Source organism: Cebus imitator, unplaced genomic scaffold (assembly GCF_001604975.1).
Source record: "Cebus imitator isolate Cc_AM_T3 unplaced genomic scaffold, Cebus_imitator-1.0 Scaffold546, whole genome shotgun sequence".
NCBI classification, from domain to species: Eukaryota; Metazoa; Chordata; class Mammalia; order Primates; family Cebidae; genus Cebus; species Cebus imitator.
Genome location: NW_016107861.1, coordinates 96503 through 112081, shown reverse-complemented (window position 1 = coordinate 112081; position 15579 = coordinate 96503). Strand labels below are relative to the sequence as shown.

The following is a 15579-nucleotide window of genomic DNA, read 5'->3' as shown; positions in this document are numbered from 1 at the left end:
TTTAAGGCATTTCATTAAAATGAAATAGGTGTTGAGAAAATTGGTTATTTGAAAAAGATTCAACTTAGAGCCTCAGCTTACATACCATATTCTATAATAAATCTAACTGAGTTGAGTGTGAAAAACTGAACAACATAAAAAACCCTTAAGTAAATTTAGGAAGGTATTAAACAGATCCCTGACAATGAACAACCTACCATTACTGTTATTACATTGACCGTTTCTAAGTATGAAAGTAATGGAGGATCTCATAAAAGAAAAGATCAATGGATTTGACTGTACGAAAATAATAATGTACTGTAAATTATAATGTACTTTACAAAGACTAGTCACTATCATTGGTAAAACAAGGGGGCAGTAGTGAGGTGCTTCTTTGAGAACTTGGAAATTAAGGAATTGAAGTCACCTAATGAGAGCTGAACTAGCAAAAAATCTTGACACAGCCCTCCTTGAGATAAAACCAAGAGCATATGTGACATCGCTCATTGCACCTGTCATACCTATGCTCTTTTAAAAGAGAGAGTTTCCTCCCCTTTTCTACCTAGGTGGCCACTTTCTGACATATAAGACTTCTCTTCCTTCCTGGTCACAGTTTCCTGGACCATGGGTATGTTCCTGACCCCAAAGCAGCACATTCTTAAGCCTGCCAGCAGTACTGTCCTAAAGGCCTAGAAGACACAAATTGAGCCAGTGAAATTCTCTTTCTCATACTTTTGAGCTAAGAAATAAGCAAATAATTAACTCATTAGCCTTGGGGACAGAATATTAAAGGATATTTTCAGGTACAACTGGGATCAGGGAAGACCAAAGCCATTAGAAAGCAGGACCAATGGTCAGCAGGGTCAGCCAGCTACAAGAGCAGACAGGCATAGCGGGGCCAAGAGGCTCTCAGAGACACATGGAGGCAGAGCACTGGGCTCTAGGGCCACCCTGGGTCCTCTTGGCTCTCCAGATCCTGGTTCCAGCTCCTATTACAGCTTGGAGGAGTCTTGGATCTTATTATTGTATCTGAATGAGATTCTTGTCATCACCACACATGGATCCTAAACCTGAGCTAGCTCAACCAGGTAAGACTATTCTGTCAGTACTCTTGGGAGGTAGCAATCTATCTTTTTTTGGCTCAACCAAATCATTGTTTCCTTCTCTATATATGATAATTATTAGTGTTCACTCTTGCTAGCCCTCCAAATTGCTTCAAATCATTTTTTTGTTTGATCTCCAAACTATGACAGCAAAACATTCGATTTCATGAAGATATCAGTCATAATCGTTATGGGTTGTTACTCAGATAACTTCATGTCTTGGAATATTCTGCAATTTCAGTGACACCTGAACTGTTACAGAGGGGCCTTAACAAGTCATCTTTGCTCTTTTCATCTCTAGATACCCAAGTCATCTCAGAAAGATGCTTTTGTGTCTTGCTTTTCAAGAGTCCCATGATCTCTATCATTTAATTACCTTCTTGTCAAAATCTTCTTTCACATGATCAAATAAATTTTCAATACAATCGCAAATTATTTCTTCCTTTTTTGGGTCTCTTTAAAGCTGAATTATAATTTATGGGTCCCCCTGCATATAATCAAGTAACAGTCAGTTCTCTTACAACCATATTTCTTTAACAGGAATTATCTCACATGCAATTAGCTAACAGGGAAGTGATGTCAGTGTAATACACAGTCTCATTTGTTCACATTGGATTTTTTCCTTATATGTTAAAATTTTGCATCAGCAAGGAAAAGCAGCTGAATACAAAGTAGGCTGGCACAGCTGAGCCTAGGAAGCTGTGGAGGAATGCAGGACTGACTGCAGTCCCCTTTCCCCTACGTTCCTTTTGTGGCCCAGTGTGGCTGTGTGCTGTCTCGTACCATTGCTTACTGTGAAGCTCTCCCCCATCTCTGTGCATGTTGCTCATGTCTCCCTCTCTCAGCAGCCTCAACCCTTCCTTACTCTTCTATCATGATAACCTTATTTTGGAAAAAAAAAATCTGATGTTTTCATAATAGATTGTGTTTCCTTATGTATCAGGAATTTAACATGTCATTTATATCATTATTTTTAATAGGGTTGTAGCTGGTTTTGTTAGAGTTCTAGTTATAAAGCAGCATGGGTTCTCAGCCGTCTTCCTCCATCTTACTTTCCCTAGAATCCCTGATTTTTTAGTGTGTCATTTCGCGTTTATTCCACTATAGCACCTATACTTAAATCCAATTTTTAAACTCCCCATTCACAGTTTTCTTTTTTTCCAGGATAAAGAAGTCTAACTGTTGTCTTTTCTCATAAGAACCACTACCCATTGCTTTACAGACGTCTCTTATTTCAGGCCATAGACAAATTTCTGTAAGGTCTGTAGTAAACATAATTTTTGTGTGCCTAGCATTTTTTCCTTTGGAGAAAGATATCTGCTCTATTCCTTAAAAACTGCATTCAGTTTATGTGGTGCAGATGGGCTAAGCACCTGCCTGAGGAGTGGGAACATGATCTAGGCCTAGCCAATCAGAGCATTTTATTCCCCTGGTGTAGGGATTGGTCCAGAGATGGCTACATGACTTAAGCCAGGTCAATCATCTGTCCCTCCAGGGACTTTTGCCAGTGTGGTTGGGCAAGGTCCTTTTCACTGAAATTATGAATTTTAAAGACCATGTAAACTTGGAGCTTCCAGGGGCATCTTGCCACTAATTGGGAGAGGCTGTCAGACAATGTAGTCAAGCATAACCCGAGACAAGGAGGGAGAGGAGAAGAGAGGAGAGCGAGATGTATTGGAAGCCAACTGTACTCCTTAGATTCTCCAGTTACATGAGACAACACATTTCCTTTTATTCTCATACTCACACATTGTAACCAATGCAAATTGGGTGCAAAAAATTAATTGAATTTTTTGATAAATGTAATTTAAAAAATCAGACTAAATGCTCTAATGCACTAGCAGAGACTGTTATTGAAAATAAATATGTGGTGAATCATTTAATAGATCAAAAATTACTTTGTAACTTTTAAATCATCCCTTTGCCTGCTTTTCTCTGAACCATTTATAGTCTTGTAGGTAGCTGGAATTACTGAGGAAATGCAGTATTATGTAGGCATGGAAATACTGGGTAGAGGGAAAAAACGTCTTGGCTTTTAAATTTCTTACTTTTGAGAATACAGAGGTTTTTTTTACTCTATGGTAACATATTTTTATTTTCTGGTCCCCGATGACTCCTATGGCTGCCCTTAATCAGGCTTTCTTGAATCCTTATTTGTGCTGGTTTTGGTATATAAGAACAAATATTTCATTACACCTATTCCTACTAAACCACATCTAGGTTTATGCTTTGAATTCTCTTGTATGTTTTGAAGCATCAGTAAACCCATTCAGTTGGAATTGTATGCAGCCTGAAAATATAGCCCTTCAATTCTGTTCTCCAAACCACTGAAAATGATAACTGAAACACATGTGGGACACGGCATCCTACCAGGGCCGCTGGAAGCCCATGGGGCACCTTTGTGCAAACTGGGAAAACTATGGGCAGATGCAATGCTGTGTGGTGCGCGTCAGATGGAGAGTAAGGGCAGGGGGGACTTTAGCCTGGTTCACTCCCACAACTGGGCCCCAATGTGCCGAAGATGACCTGTCATTAATCACGCTCGTGGGATATGCTCAAAGCTCCTGAGCTGGGGTCTAGTTTGAGTCTTTTGTTGGGCATATCAGGTAGGCTAAAGGCCAAAGATTCAGGGAAACTGAATAACAACCGAGAGAAATTTAAACTCAGAAGACAATGTCAAAGCCAGGTAAATGTGAATTTAAAGAGATCATATATAGTATTAAAAAGTTCTGGAGTTGGACTGAAATTCTAGTTTGGCCACTTATGAAGGCCACTTCATTACAACTTATTTAAAAAAATCTATAAAACAATGAAAATGCCATATTTCATGGAATCTAAGACGATGTCAACTAGAAGACCAATCCCCAATACAGACATTTTTAAAATGTCAAAAAAAAAAAAAAAAAAAAAGCCAAATGGGATGGTTAAATGCATCCTGACAACACAGGTGTTAAGAGTGTAAAAACTGCATCTCTTAGAGTCTGTCACACATACAGTAAAACCCACTTGACAGGCGTGTCTCCTCCCTGTGAGGATTAAATGAGGTAACATAGGTCAAGTTCTCAGCCCAGCATGGAGGAAGTGCTCAATAAATTCTGGAGGCTGCTGTTCCTGCTGGTGTTGTCCTTGTAATTTGGAGCTGGCAACAAATAGTAACAAAAGGATATACTTGATCCGGGTCATCGTAATCTAGCAAAACAACCTAGATGTTGTCTTTTCCCTCCTCCAGGGTAAGATACAAGAGGCAGACATGCCGGAGGTAGCTCCAGAAGTAACCCTCCAATGAAGTTAAGTACAGAACATGCACAGGACTGACAAATAGCAAAAACAGTCCCGTTTATTCTGCCAATGGAGACCCAGATCTGAGAAGCGATTTTCCCAAATCCCAAATGTACAAAAGAAACATTTTTTAAAAGGGCATTGGTCAAATGGGGGGTTGGGCGGGGGGGGGGGTCCTTTGAATTTGGAGTAGGGGAAAAAACTTCCAGAATGTTTTGCTAGCTTTTCTAGTTTTTTTTTTCCTTGCCTCTCACTAACAGCTTCTTCTATTACACTCCCTGTGATTTTTGAATTGAAAACCCGCTGTGCAGCCTCCTGTGATGTGAGTTTTCATTTAGGCCTGGAGGGGTCTGTGGAGGGATGACGAGGTGCCGAGAGGTGTCAGTCAAGTTCCTTCACCTGCCTGCAAGGCAGCTGTTTCTGGACGAGCCCGGAGTGGGCCTTAAGCCAGTGAACGGTCATTCATTGTCCTTTGTTGCCAAAGACAATGCTGCCAGTGGTAGAACAGTGATGTAAAAAAAATGAATGCCAGGACTCTAGTAAGTGAAAGCATGCCTGGCTTATGCCACCACCTCTAAAGCAGTCTACTTCTTTTCCCAGTTTGGGCTCAGTGGCATTTTTAGAGACATGGATGGAAGCAGGGTGTCTATGAATGTGTGCAAAACCCCAGCCCATGTGAAGAAAAGCAGCCTAATGATCTTGTATATGGACAGGTAAATACAATAAAGATGGCTCTCAGACAGAAACAAAGACTCTATTATTTTCAGGGAGATTTTAAATTGGTAACTCCTTACACTTCTTATTTCAACTTATTTCAACACCAGGATTGATGTAAATGGTATCTAGAAAAAGACAAAAAAGGAGTTTGTGGCAAGGGTTTATCTCCCTAGTTGGGTTGGCTACTTTTAAGAAAAGGAAATCATATGGAAGTTCTGACTGACTGATGATGCCACAGAAAAATTAGGTATTATACAGTCACTACTAAATTGATAGACTTTAGGGAGTTTCGAGAAAGAAGGCAACTCAAGAGGCAGCTGTGGATCACAATGTCAGAGAAAAAACAAACTACTCGAGATAGTGACAACCTGAACTTTAAACACGTGGGCTGACTGGTTTGCAGTTCACAAATACAGCTTTTGCTTCTTCTCTGCAGGCCAATTGCATGTGCGCCCCTTGGCATCCCAATCTTGCCTCGGGGTCCAGAGGCAGGATGTGGCCCAGTTTGGGAGCAGAGCTGAGTCACCATCCCATGCAGACAGGGCACATTCATGCCATGCTCCTGCCTCCTCCTTCCTAGATTCACTAAGGGACTCTTTCAGGACTGCAAATTCCATTTGATTCCATTTCTCCCTAAGAAAAAATGCACTCAGTAACATCCTAAATTTCCTGAAACTAGTGTCCTTCAAGGTTGCCTTGGAAATTTTAAATGTGTGTACAAGTTCTACCTTATACCTCCTTTGTCCTAACCTGGTGTCTGAGATGTCATGATGGCAGGTTACTCCCCGTGGCCAAGCACCATGAGGGGCTGATTTCAGTAATGAGGCTGAGTCTCAATGACCCATTCACCTGGGACCCTTGGATCAGAGCACAGTTGAAAGGTAGGTGGCCAGGAGATGGATCTCACTTTGTTATTTGCATAAAGTGAAGACTAACATTAGCTTTATAGGCATCACTGAATTAACTGTGTTCTTGGTAGCAAGGGAAGCTTGAATCTCAATATTGGTGTGAACTCTATTTGTTATTTTCTGGAAAAAAAAAAACAAAAGTTTACTTGCCCAGGTCTTCTCCTAGCATATCTGGACCCCTTGAGCATGAATTAACAGCAGTCGTCCTCCCTGGGCAGATCAATTACAGCCCTCACTTGGTCAGCCCTTGGCTCTTGGGCAGGACACACCTGAACAGCTTTTAAGGCAGCCCCCAAACTGCCTAATCTTCAGAATGTGGCAAACTTGCTCCACCGACATACGTTATTGCACCAAAATTATGGGGAATTTGTAGTTATTTCCATTGTACTCAGATTGAAAAACTATGTATATTAGTATAGTTAACTGGTGCCTTCCAACATTAGTATATTTCATTAATGTTGGAACAGTTTTATTTTGATTTACAGAGTAAGATTTTTTTAAGAGCAAAACTTTATATTATTTCTTATGGAGAAGCAGTTTATACAAGATATTTTCTCTTATCCCTCCAAGGATAAAAACATACCACTGGGTCCTTGAGGTCAGAGGATGCTGACCAATTGGCCCCGGTTCCACTGAAGTCTGCTTCCCCTTTCCCCTCCGCCTCCCCTTCAAAGGTAGACCATCACTGCCTGCTGTTTGGGACTGGGCTGCCCCTCAGCAGAGTGTCTGCCTTCCCACCTGAAGGAGATGAGCCTAGAATCAATTTCCTTATGGGTCTGGGTAACTGGGCCCTCTGAGAATCAGATAAGCTATAGATGGATATTATCTTCAGAAAAATACAAACGCTCCTAATCCCCAGTTTTTCTCATGCAGTTTTAGGGTGTTCTGGAATTCAGGTCAAGAAAGGGGTTTGAAATCTTTTTTTTTTTTTTGTGCCAGGGATCTTCTGGCAGTCTGATGACCTGACCCTCTCACGATAATAATCTGGTGCATAAAGTAAAATACATAGGCTTTTCAGAGAAACCAATTATATTGAAATAGTTATCAAAATTGTAAAACCTTTTGTGATACAGAAATATCTATGTACTTTTATATAAATGTATTAAATAAAAAGACCTAGTGGAGAGTCTAATAACCATTGTAATTTTTGTAATTTTTATGAACTGATGAGCACAAAGATAATATTACAAAGTCTGCCCCTCTGTGATGTGACATGAAAGCCTCTGTGACTTCCACTGGGTTCATCATTGAAGTGGTGCTAAGTTCAGTTAGAGGTTAGTAAGAATATAGGGGCATTTCTCACCTATCAAGATCCAAACCTTAGGTCAAGAACCCCTGGGACACAAGGATTCCGAGTGTGGCTGCTGGGCATGGCTCTGGGTCTGACTACCTCAGCCCCTTTCTGTCTCAGGCCACAGAGGGGACTGTGGGGCTCCTGACTCCTGACCGAGACAACCTGAGCCTATCGTGATTTTTATATTCTGTTAGAAAAATTAAAGAGGATGCTCACAGTGGGTTCTGTCCTGTCGTCACATGTAGGGGGAGAAAAGGAGGTAGTGGGAGAGACCTAGTGGGCCAGCTGTGAACCAGTAACTGCTGCCTTCTCCAGCACGGAGGTAAGGCACAGGGATCCCCTCTGCGAAGCTGCCCTGGGCGGCTGAGGCAGGAGAATTGCTTGAAACCAGGAGGTGGAGGTTGCAGTGAGATGAGATTGTACCACTGGACTCCAGCCTGGGCAACACAGCGAGACTCTGTCTCAAAACAAACGAACAAAAAAAGGATTCAAGGCACATTTTACTGAGTTGCCTCTTGCCTTAATCTCACCTTTGCAGAGGTGTTCACCTAAGTGGGGAGCCCTCCATGGCAGCCTCCATCCTGGGAAAGCACAATGGCTTGTATTTGCTGCTTATCCTCCCACCAGCTTACTGAATGATGCTAAAATATCAACCTTTGCCAAAAATGCTAAGTATAAGCTTTCGGAGGTGTAAGAGCGTTTCACCATACTTGAAATACGAAATGACGTCTCACTGTATCCGTGCAGTTATGACTAGCTGAGCTACTGCTGAAACGCACGAGGGAAAAGCAAGATTCTCTCATTGGGATGCTGGAGCTCAGGCCTGCCTGAGGATGAAAAGTTCAAGCGCTAGAAAGAAGAAAGTACTTTTCCTGATGGGTGGTGGGAGGGATCACACACTTCCTAGGGAAGGCCCTCAAAGCGGCTTCCTTGGCAGGGCTCTCTTGAAACGGGGCTTCGTGGCCATTTGGAGGCACATCATGACCTGATTTCCACCAGGAAAATGGTTTCTGAAAGAGGCTCACAGAATATAATCTGCTTACCAATTTTACTTCTTGCTTCATTTATACTTTCTCCCAGGGCCTTGGCTTCAGAAAATCTGGAGGGAAAAAAAAATGAAAATTGTAGTTTTTCTGTTCATCCTACATGATGTTTTAAAAATAATAGATTTCTGAGAGCTCACTAAAATATGATGAAACTTCATTAAAAGACAAAAGAAAAGCTATAAATAAGTAAAATATATTAGGCTTAAAAACAGAGATGAAATTGGTATAAATTATAGGTATTGTTAATTTTTACTCTATCCAGCACAGAATTTGCATTCTCGTAGTCTCTCAGTTAGGACTTTTAATTTAGATTGTTTTATGATATAAGGATACCAGAATAAAGCCTGACTGTAAGGTTTCTGTACTGTGATCTATTGATTATGATACCAAGATCTTATAGCCAAAGAATATATACTTAAGTAACTTTTTCCTGATTATAAAGTAATATATCAGAGGTGGTAAAACTATAGCTAGTTATGAGACAAATCCAGCCTGCTGCCTGTTTCTGCCAATAAAGCTGTCCTGGAACACAGCCACCCTTATTCACTGATGCATTGTCTGTGGCTGCTTTCATGCTACAAGACAGAGTAAGTAGATATGACAAGACGGCATGGCCTATGGTGCTGGAAACATTTTCTACCTGGCCCTTTGTAGGAGAATTTTGCTGATTCCTGTTATATATGATTATTAAACCTGATTTTGAAAATATAAAAACAAGAAAAAGAATGCCCAAGTATTCCTCTACCCAGAAATAAGCACATTTGATTCACACACCCTCCCAGTCTTTCATAGAGCCAGTTTTTATAGGGTTGGGATCATACTACAGATATCATTTTGTGCCCTGATGTTTTTTTCACTTAGCATTATAAGATAAGCCCTTCTCTGTATCATGAGACGTCTACCTTTCATGGCTGCATATTAGTGCACTAGATTGTTGTGCTAATGTTTAGTGAGTGATTCCTATGTTTATGAGACACCCACGATGAGCCAACTTTGTGCTAGAGAAGCCGATGGGACATGGCCTATGTGAGAAACACTTGGTTCAGTCCCTAACGTAGTGGGCCCTCATGAAATGTTAGTTGTTTCCCCCTCTCCTTTCTGCCATGAAGTTAAAGAGACCATTGACAGCCTATGAAAGCAAGCACCTAATAGAGCTGAATTAAATGACTGTGCCTAGGGTAGTGCTGGTCATGCCATGAGCGTGTGACCGGGGAGTGGCCTGTTTATGAGTGAGTGGGGAGCCATCCGGAGAGCATCACATACAAGGTGGGAGACACCTGGGTTTTACGGATCCATGGAAATTTTTAGAAAATGTTTTATTATGAAAATTTCCAAATATACACGAAATAGAATAGTAGAATGAATGCTAACATACCCAGCATCACATTTTATTAATTGTCAATTTTATTTCAGCTATCTCCCTCCTCCCCTCTCATCTTCTCGCTTCACACTCTCTCATAGCCCAGCAAATCCCAGATATCCTACTGTTTCATCTTTGAACACTTTCGTTGCCTAGGGTTGTGTTAGAGGAAGTGAGCAGAGGTGGGCATTCCAGGCAGGGGAACAACATAAGCAAAGGCCAGAGTGCCATGACTGCTCTGTGTTCGATGGAAAAGAAGTGTTAATTATGTCATCGCTATTTTCCAAATCTGTCTGCTTGGCCTGGGACTGCAGACAGGAGGTTTCCAGGGAAGGGGACTAAACTTTCTGTCAATGTCAGCTTCTTGGGACTCTGCCTCTGGCTCCCTTATTAAAGCTGTTCAGGCTCATTGTAGATTCTGTATGTCCTCTCCTCAGCGATGGCCTGCTGCCTTCTAGGGAGAAATACAGTTCCACCTGATGCAATTCAGACATTGACATGATGCCCAGGTCACTGTGCTGCACTCTGTGGGCTCACATGGCCTCTGCTGCTGGGCAGGCACAAGGCGAGGTTTGCTGCAGGCCCTTCAGAAGATGAGGACCATCTTCAACTCTCCATTCTGTCAAGGGAGGGCCTGTGACCATTTCATCACTGCTCTGTCCGTCCCTATTACCTAGGGTTGATAGGATCTGACAGTCACGCACTGCTCAATGAATGACTCCTCTTATTTCCTGTTCCATAGAGTTCTGGAAGCTTTAGACTCTTTGGAATAAGGAAAGTACAACAGCAAGAGTGCAAAAGTGCTGAAATTCACATTAACGCTAGAGGAAACCAGAGTACAGATAGAAAGGGAAGATATAGCATGAGCAGGGGAGGGACTTTCCACTGTAGCGCTGCCTAGGGAAGCCCCGACAGGCCTGGGATAGAGTCCCCCAGCCTTGGCAGAGCGCAGATATGTCTGGGGAGCCTGGCAGAGGGAGCTGCTGAGTGCTGTGGTCAACTCTCTCCAAAGAGCCGCCCTGCTCCAGAGCTGGCAGAAACTGTGGGGAAAGCCACGAGCTGTTCCCGTCTCTCTGTTGCAGCCCAGTCCTGAGCTAAAAAGGGCTTTCCCACTGGAAAGGCGTGGTCTGAGGGCCATGCAGTCTTCATGAGACCATTTTCCCGTCACTCTGGAAGTTGTCACCACTCCAGGCCACCCCACCCACATGTGTTCCTGATCTCTGGTTGTCAAGACAAACTCTGAAAGGCCCAACCCTGAGTGTGGAGAGGAAAAGAGCAAGTGTCAAGGATGATGGGAGAGATGAGAAGGCTAAGGGCTCAGTTAGCAAAGATGCAAGAAAGCGGGGAGACCCCTTCAGTGCTGCCACGTTCTTCCTGGCCCACCTGCATCTCCACGCCTCTCCAGCCAGCCCAAGTCTGCCTCCCTCCTCACTTGCTCCCCTTCCTACTGCGCCTCATCTGAGTTCTGCTCACCTAGACTTCACCAGAGGGAGTTTCCTGCCTCCTGATTTTCTAAAAGGCACAGCCTCATCCATGAGATGGCTCAGGGAGCCAACTTTTGGCTAAGGGCACGTTGCACCTCTGTACAATATCCTAAGGTGCTGTTCACTGCAGAGGAGATGTGGCCTATGCCGATGAGGCTGGACCTTGAGGAGGGGCAGGGAGAAGGCTTTGTAACTCAGCCAGGACCACTGATGAGCACCTGAGGGTTTCTTTCTACTGGTGCCAAAGCATTCCTATTAGGGCATCATTAGTTGTGTGGCTGGCTTTGGGGAGTGTAAGGTAGTGTGGAGGTAGGCAGCTGCCGTGTTTACCTGCACACACAATCCTGTGCAGGGGCAGGGGCTGGGCTTGGAATGCAATGCTCCTGGTGTTCTACTAGCCCGGCTTCCCATAACATTCAGCCGTCCTCATCTACGGCTGCCACAGTGTGCCAGGTAGGTACTCGCAGACCCCGACGAAGTGCTCTGTTATTGGCTTCCAAGGGCTCCAGCTCTCCTGCTTTTTCCCCTCTCTCTCTGGCATCTCCTTCGCAGTCCCCTTTGCTGATGTGTTCTGCCGCCTATTCCTTGAATGTCAGTAATTCTCAGGATTTTGTTCTAGGTCCACTCCTCACTTTCCCTGCTCCCTATAGGTATTCCCTATTGTTGCATCCCTGCTTCATATCATTGTTTCAAATGATAGTCCCCATATGCCAGTGTCTCCTTGGCTATCTCAACTGACATCTCTCAAATCTCCACTTCAGCCCTGGCTTGGTTCCTGACTCAGGTATCCAATGGCCTGTTTGATACCTTGAAGGTAACTAAAAAGAACTAATCACCTGCCCTGAACGGCTCCCCTGTTCCTCCTGTTGGTTCTGTCTCAATGCATGGCACCATCACTTACGGATGGCCCATGTCAGTAACCTGCACACCAACCTTTGCCCCTTTCTCCATTAGCGCCTTCCCTCAATCCTGGAGTCTCAGCCATTCTCCATCCTCAGTATCTGTTAGAGCATTCCACTTAGCTCCAACTGCCTGAGAGCAGAACGCTGCCATCTCTCTCCCAGATTATTGCAGCCACTGCTTGCTCCTTCCCCTGCATTCACACTGCCTGTCTGCAGGCTAGTCCCCACATTTTAGCCTGAGTGATTCTTCTCAATGCAAACCTGATCCTGTTACTCCCCTGCTCAAAACTCTTCAAGTGCTCCCCAGTGACCTCGGGAGAAAGTTCAAATTCCCTAAGATGGTGAAGTAGACTCTTCATGCTCTAGCTCCTGCTGCCTTCTCCAGCTTCCTCTCTTCCATCCCCCACAACCTTTCCAGGCTGGCCTGAATCTCTTTCAGCTTCATCAAGTGTCACACTGTCTCTCATCTTAGGGATGTTCCCTTTACCTGGAGCCTGTCTCTTCCTCTGGCTAATTTATGCCTGACCCCTCATCGATGGAAACATCGCTGTGTTTCCACAGCGATGTCTCCTCCTCTGGATAGCTCTCCAGGACTGTGCAAGTCTACAATGCACGACACCCCCAGGTGCTCCCCAGCACCCTGCACTTCTGCCACTTCTAGGCAGACAGCATACTTTATGTGAATTTCCTGTTGACTTGTTTGTTTCCCTTTCAATATTGGGAGCTCCATGAGGACAGCAACCACATCTGCTTAATTCATTCTTATCTCTGGGGCTTAGAACAGGGGCTTGCAGCTAGTAGGCATTCCATAAATATTTGTAGAATAAAAGAAGATAAGCATGTGAGCAAGTGTGTACGCAAAGGCAACGTGTGCAAGTGAAGAGCACTGGACTGGAAGTCAGAAGTAAAATCACATGCCTACCTCACCTCTTAGCAGCTGGGTCTCAGGCTCTTCATTTCTAGGATTAGAATGAGATGCCTGTCAGGGCTGGGTTGATGTGGAAAGGGCATGTGTGGAAATGCATTTTTTGTGTGTGGAAGAGTAGGAACTCCCTGTAGGGAATGTGATGGACTGTGAGCTGGGAGTGTGTTGGAAGCAGTAACCACAGACAATAGTTTGTTTCAGCAAGCCAAAGGATTAGAAGGGATCTCTGCAAGTCAATATGGTCAAAGGCACTCACAATGGTTGCCGAGTTTCTCATCTTCAATGGGAATGAAAGGATGGGGGAATTGAGGGAAAATCTGATGTTAACTTCCAAGACCAGTTCCAGAAAGAATCCCATCCTGCTGTGGTGTGTGTCAGGTGGAGATACTCATCACTGGGGAAGCAGCTGGCTCTACTCCACACGCCATTCACTAGAGATTGTGGGCAATGACTGCTTTTATCTATGGGCCTAAGAGAGGAGCTGGTGGTCACAGCCACTCAGTCCCCAAGAGCCTCTGCACCCAGATGTCCTGTCATGCTAGCTGAGGTTGCTTCCTGAGGATGGGGGAAGGGGGACAAATATGTGTTTGAGGGCAAAGGGCTCCTATAATATCTTTCCCACTTTTCTTATCTGGAACAGCTAAGTTAATATGTTGATTTTTCATAGAGTAAACACCCAATATTTTCCCCATCAGAGAGGAGGACTGAAGACTAGGCCTATATTTTGCCATTTTTTTCATCTGTAAACTTGTAACTCGTATCCTGGCTGCCCCCACTTTGTTGTGATGAAGCTTCACCCTTTGTTCCACTTATGCTTTTTAAAAAATGCCAGTATTCCTTTTGTGTTCCATGTCTCCCTCCATGGCTTCCCTCTCTTGCCTTGGGTCAAGCAGCTCCTCCCCTGACCCTCCAGAAGCCTGCTGCATCTTCCTGCTTCTCGGAAGCCATAAGTCTTCTCCAGCCATTTTCTTGGCTGTCAAGATGTCTCAAAGTCAATTCCAAATTGTCATTCACAAACAATTAAGTGTTTTTTGAGTACCCTTTTTTTGTGTGTGTGTGGCCAGCACTGCTTTTAAAATTGTGGAGGGGTTGAGAAGATTCTAATCTAATCTCTGCTCTCAGAGTTTATAATTTTAGTTCAGCAGAAAATATGTAAATACAAAAAAAAAAAAGAAATGAAAAATCATAAAGGTTAAAATGGAAGTCTAATGGGAGCCAGGAAACTCCTCCTTGCCATGGGAGTTACCTCCTGATGGTGCCACAGGGTTTCTCTCCACCCTCGGTCCTGTTTTCCTTTTGGTTTTAGATGGCTGCTCCATTCTGTGTCAGAAAGACCCAACTGAGTGAAGGGGGGCTTTGCTTTGTTTAGATCACATTCTCAACACCTTCATTTCTAGTAGCTGTTAATCTTCCCATTTATTTCTTCTTGTGTTATTTAATGGGACTCTGAGACTGAGGGATTCAGTTTGTATGAAAAATCTGTCACAAAAGAAAGTTAGCTTACAGTGCCTGGGCACTGGTATTTGCCAAGCATGGGGTTTCCAGCCTCTCTTCACATTATTATATACTATAGGGATGAGTCATGCCTGGAAAATGTAGTGATTGTGAATTGCAACTGTCCTCTGCTGAAAAATCCGGCTTAAGAATTGGCTCACATGCTCTAGTTCACCAAAGGGCAAACATCCTATTAACGTGCCAACATCTTATTTCTCTTGTCACAGTCAGGCAGCATGACTTCCTCAGACTGAGGACCAGAGCTTAGAGATGCTAGAGATTCTCTGTGAGAGCAGCAAAGGGTGCAGTAAAAAAGGGAAGAAAAATCTTTCTATTAAGTAACACGGGGCTGAGTACGCTGGCTTATACCTGTAATCCCAGCACTTTGGGAGGCCCAGGGAGGCGGGGAGGATCACTTGAGCCCAGGAGTTTGAGACCACCTTTGGCAACATAGAAAGACCTCATCTCTACAAAAAGTAAAAAATATTAGTCAGGCGTAGTGGCATGCATCTGTAGTCCCAGCTACTCAGGAGGCTGAGGTGGGAGGATTACTTGAATCCAGGAGACTGAGGCTGCAGTAAGCCATAATCACACCAGTGCATTCCAGCCTGGGTGACAGAGTGAGATTCTGTCTCTTTAAAAAAAAAATAACATGGAATGAAGAAGATAGGGAAACCACCCATTGTTCCCTCCTGCAACTCTAAAACAATTCTTATACCCTGAGGGGACTGAGAGAGTCAGAAGAGATCGTGGGTCACCAATAATCCCTACATTTGTGCTCAGAACCTACTTGCGATGGGGTAGGGGGGCTGAATTCATTCAAGGCTTCTGCGTGGGGGCAGTTAGTTCCAGCCCCTATTTAGTGGCACTTTGCCAACATAATGTCCCCAAACCAGCATGGTTAGACCATAGAATTAGCCTGACATGAGAAATCTGGGGTAAAATGGGAGTCCAGATGGTGGGTCCTGGTTATTGACAGCTATTAGAAAGCTGAGGCTTAGAGCCGAGGCAGGAAGCCGTACCTGAATTTCACCCTGAGTCAACTCCCTCCAGCCTGTGTCTGTCTTCCCAGAACTGCTGGTCTTCCC

General features: G+C 43.9%; 1 protein-coding gene across 4 annotated transcripts in view; it reads right to left on the bottom strand.

Moving 5' to 3' along the window:
• LOC108293752 (kinesin-like protein KIF6) overlaps nt 1-15579 on the bottom strand; it is a 106681-nt gene that overhangs the window by 86952 nt on the left and 4150 nt on the right. For all 4 annotated transcript variants that reach the window (XM_017515289.2, XM_017515287.1, XM_017515288.1 and 1 more), the window contains exon 2: nt 8324-8379. In XM_017515289.2, the coding sequence (XP_017370778.1) occupies nt 8324-8379 (56 nt within the window). The remainder of the gene's footprint in view (nt 1-8323; nt 8380-15579) is intronic.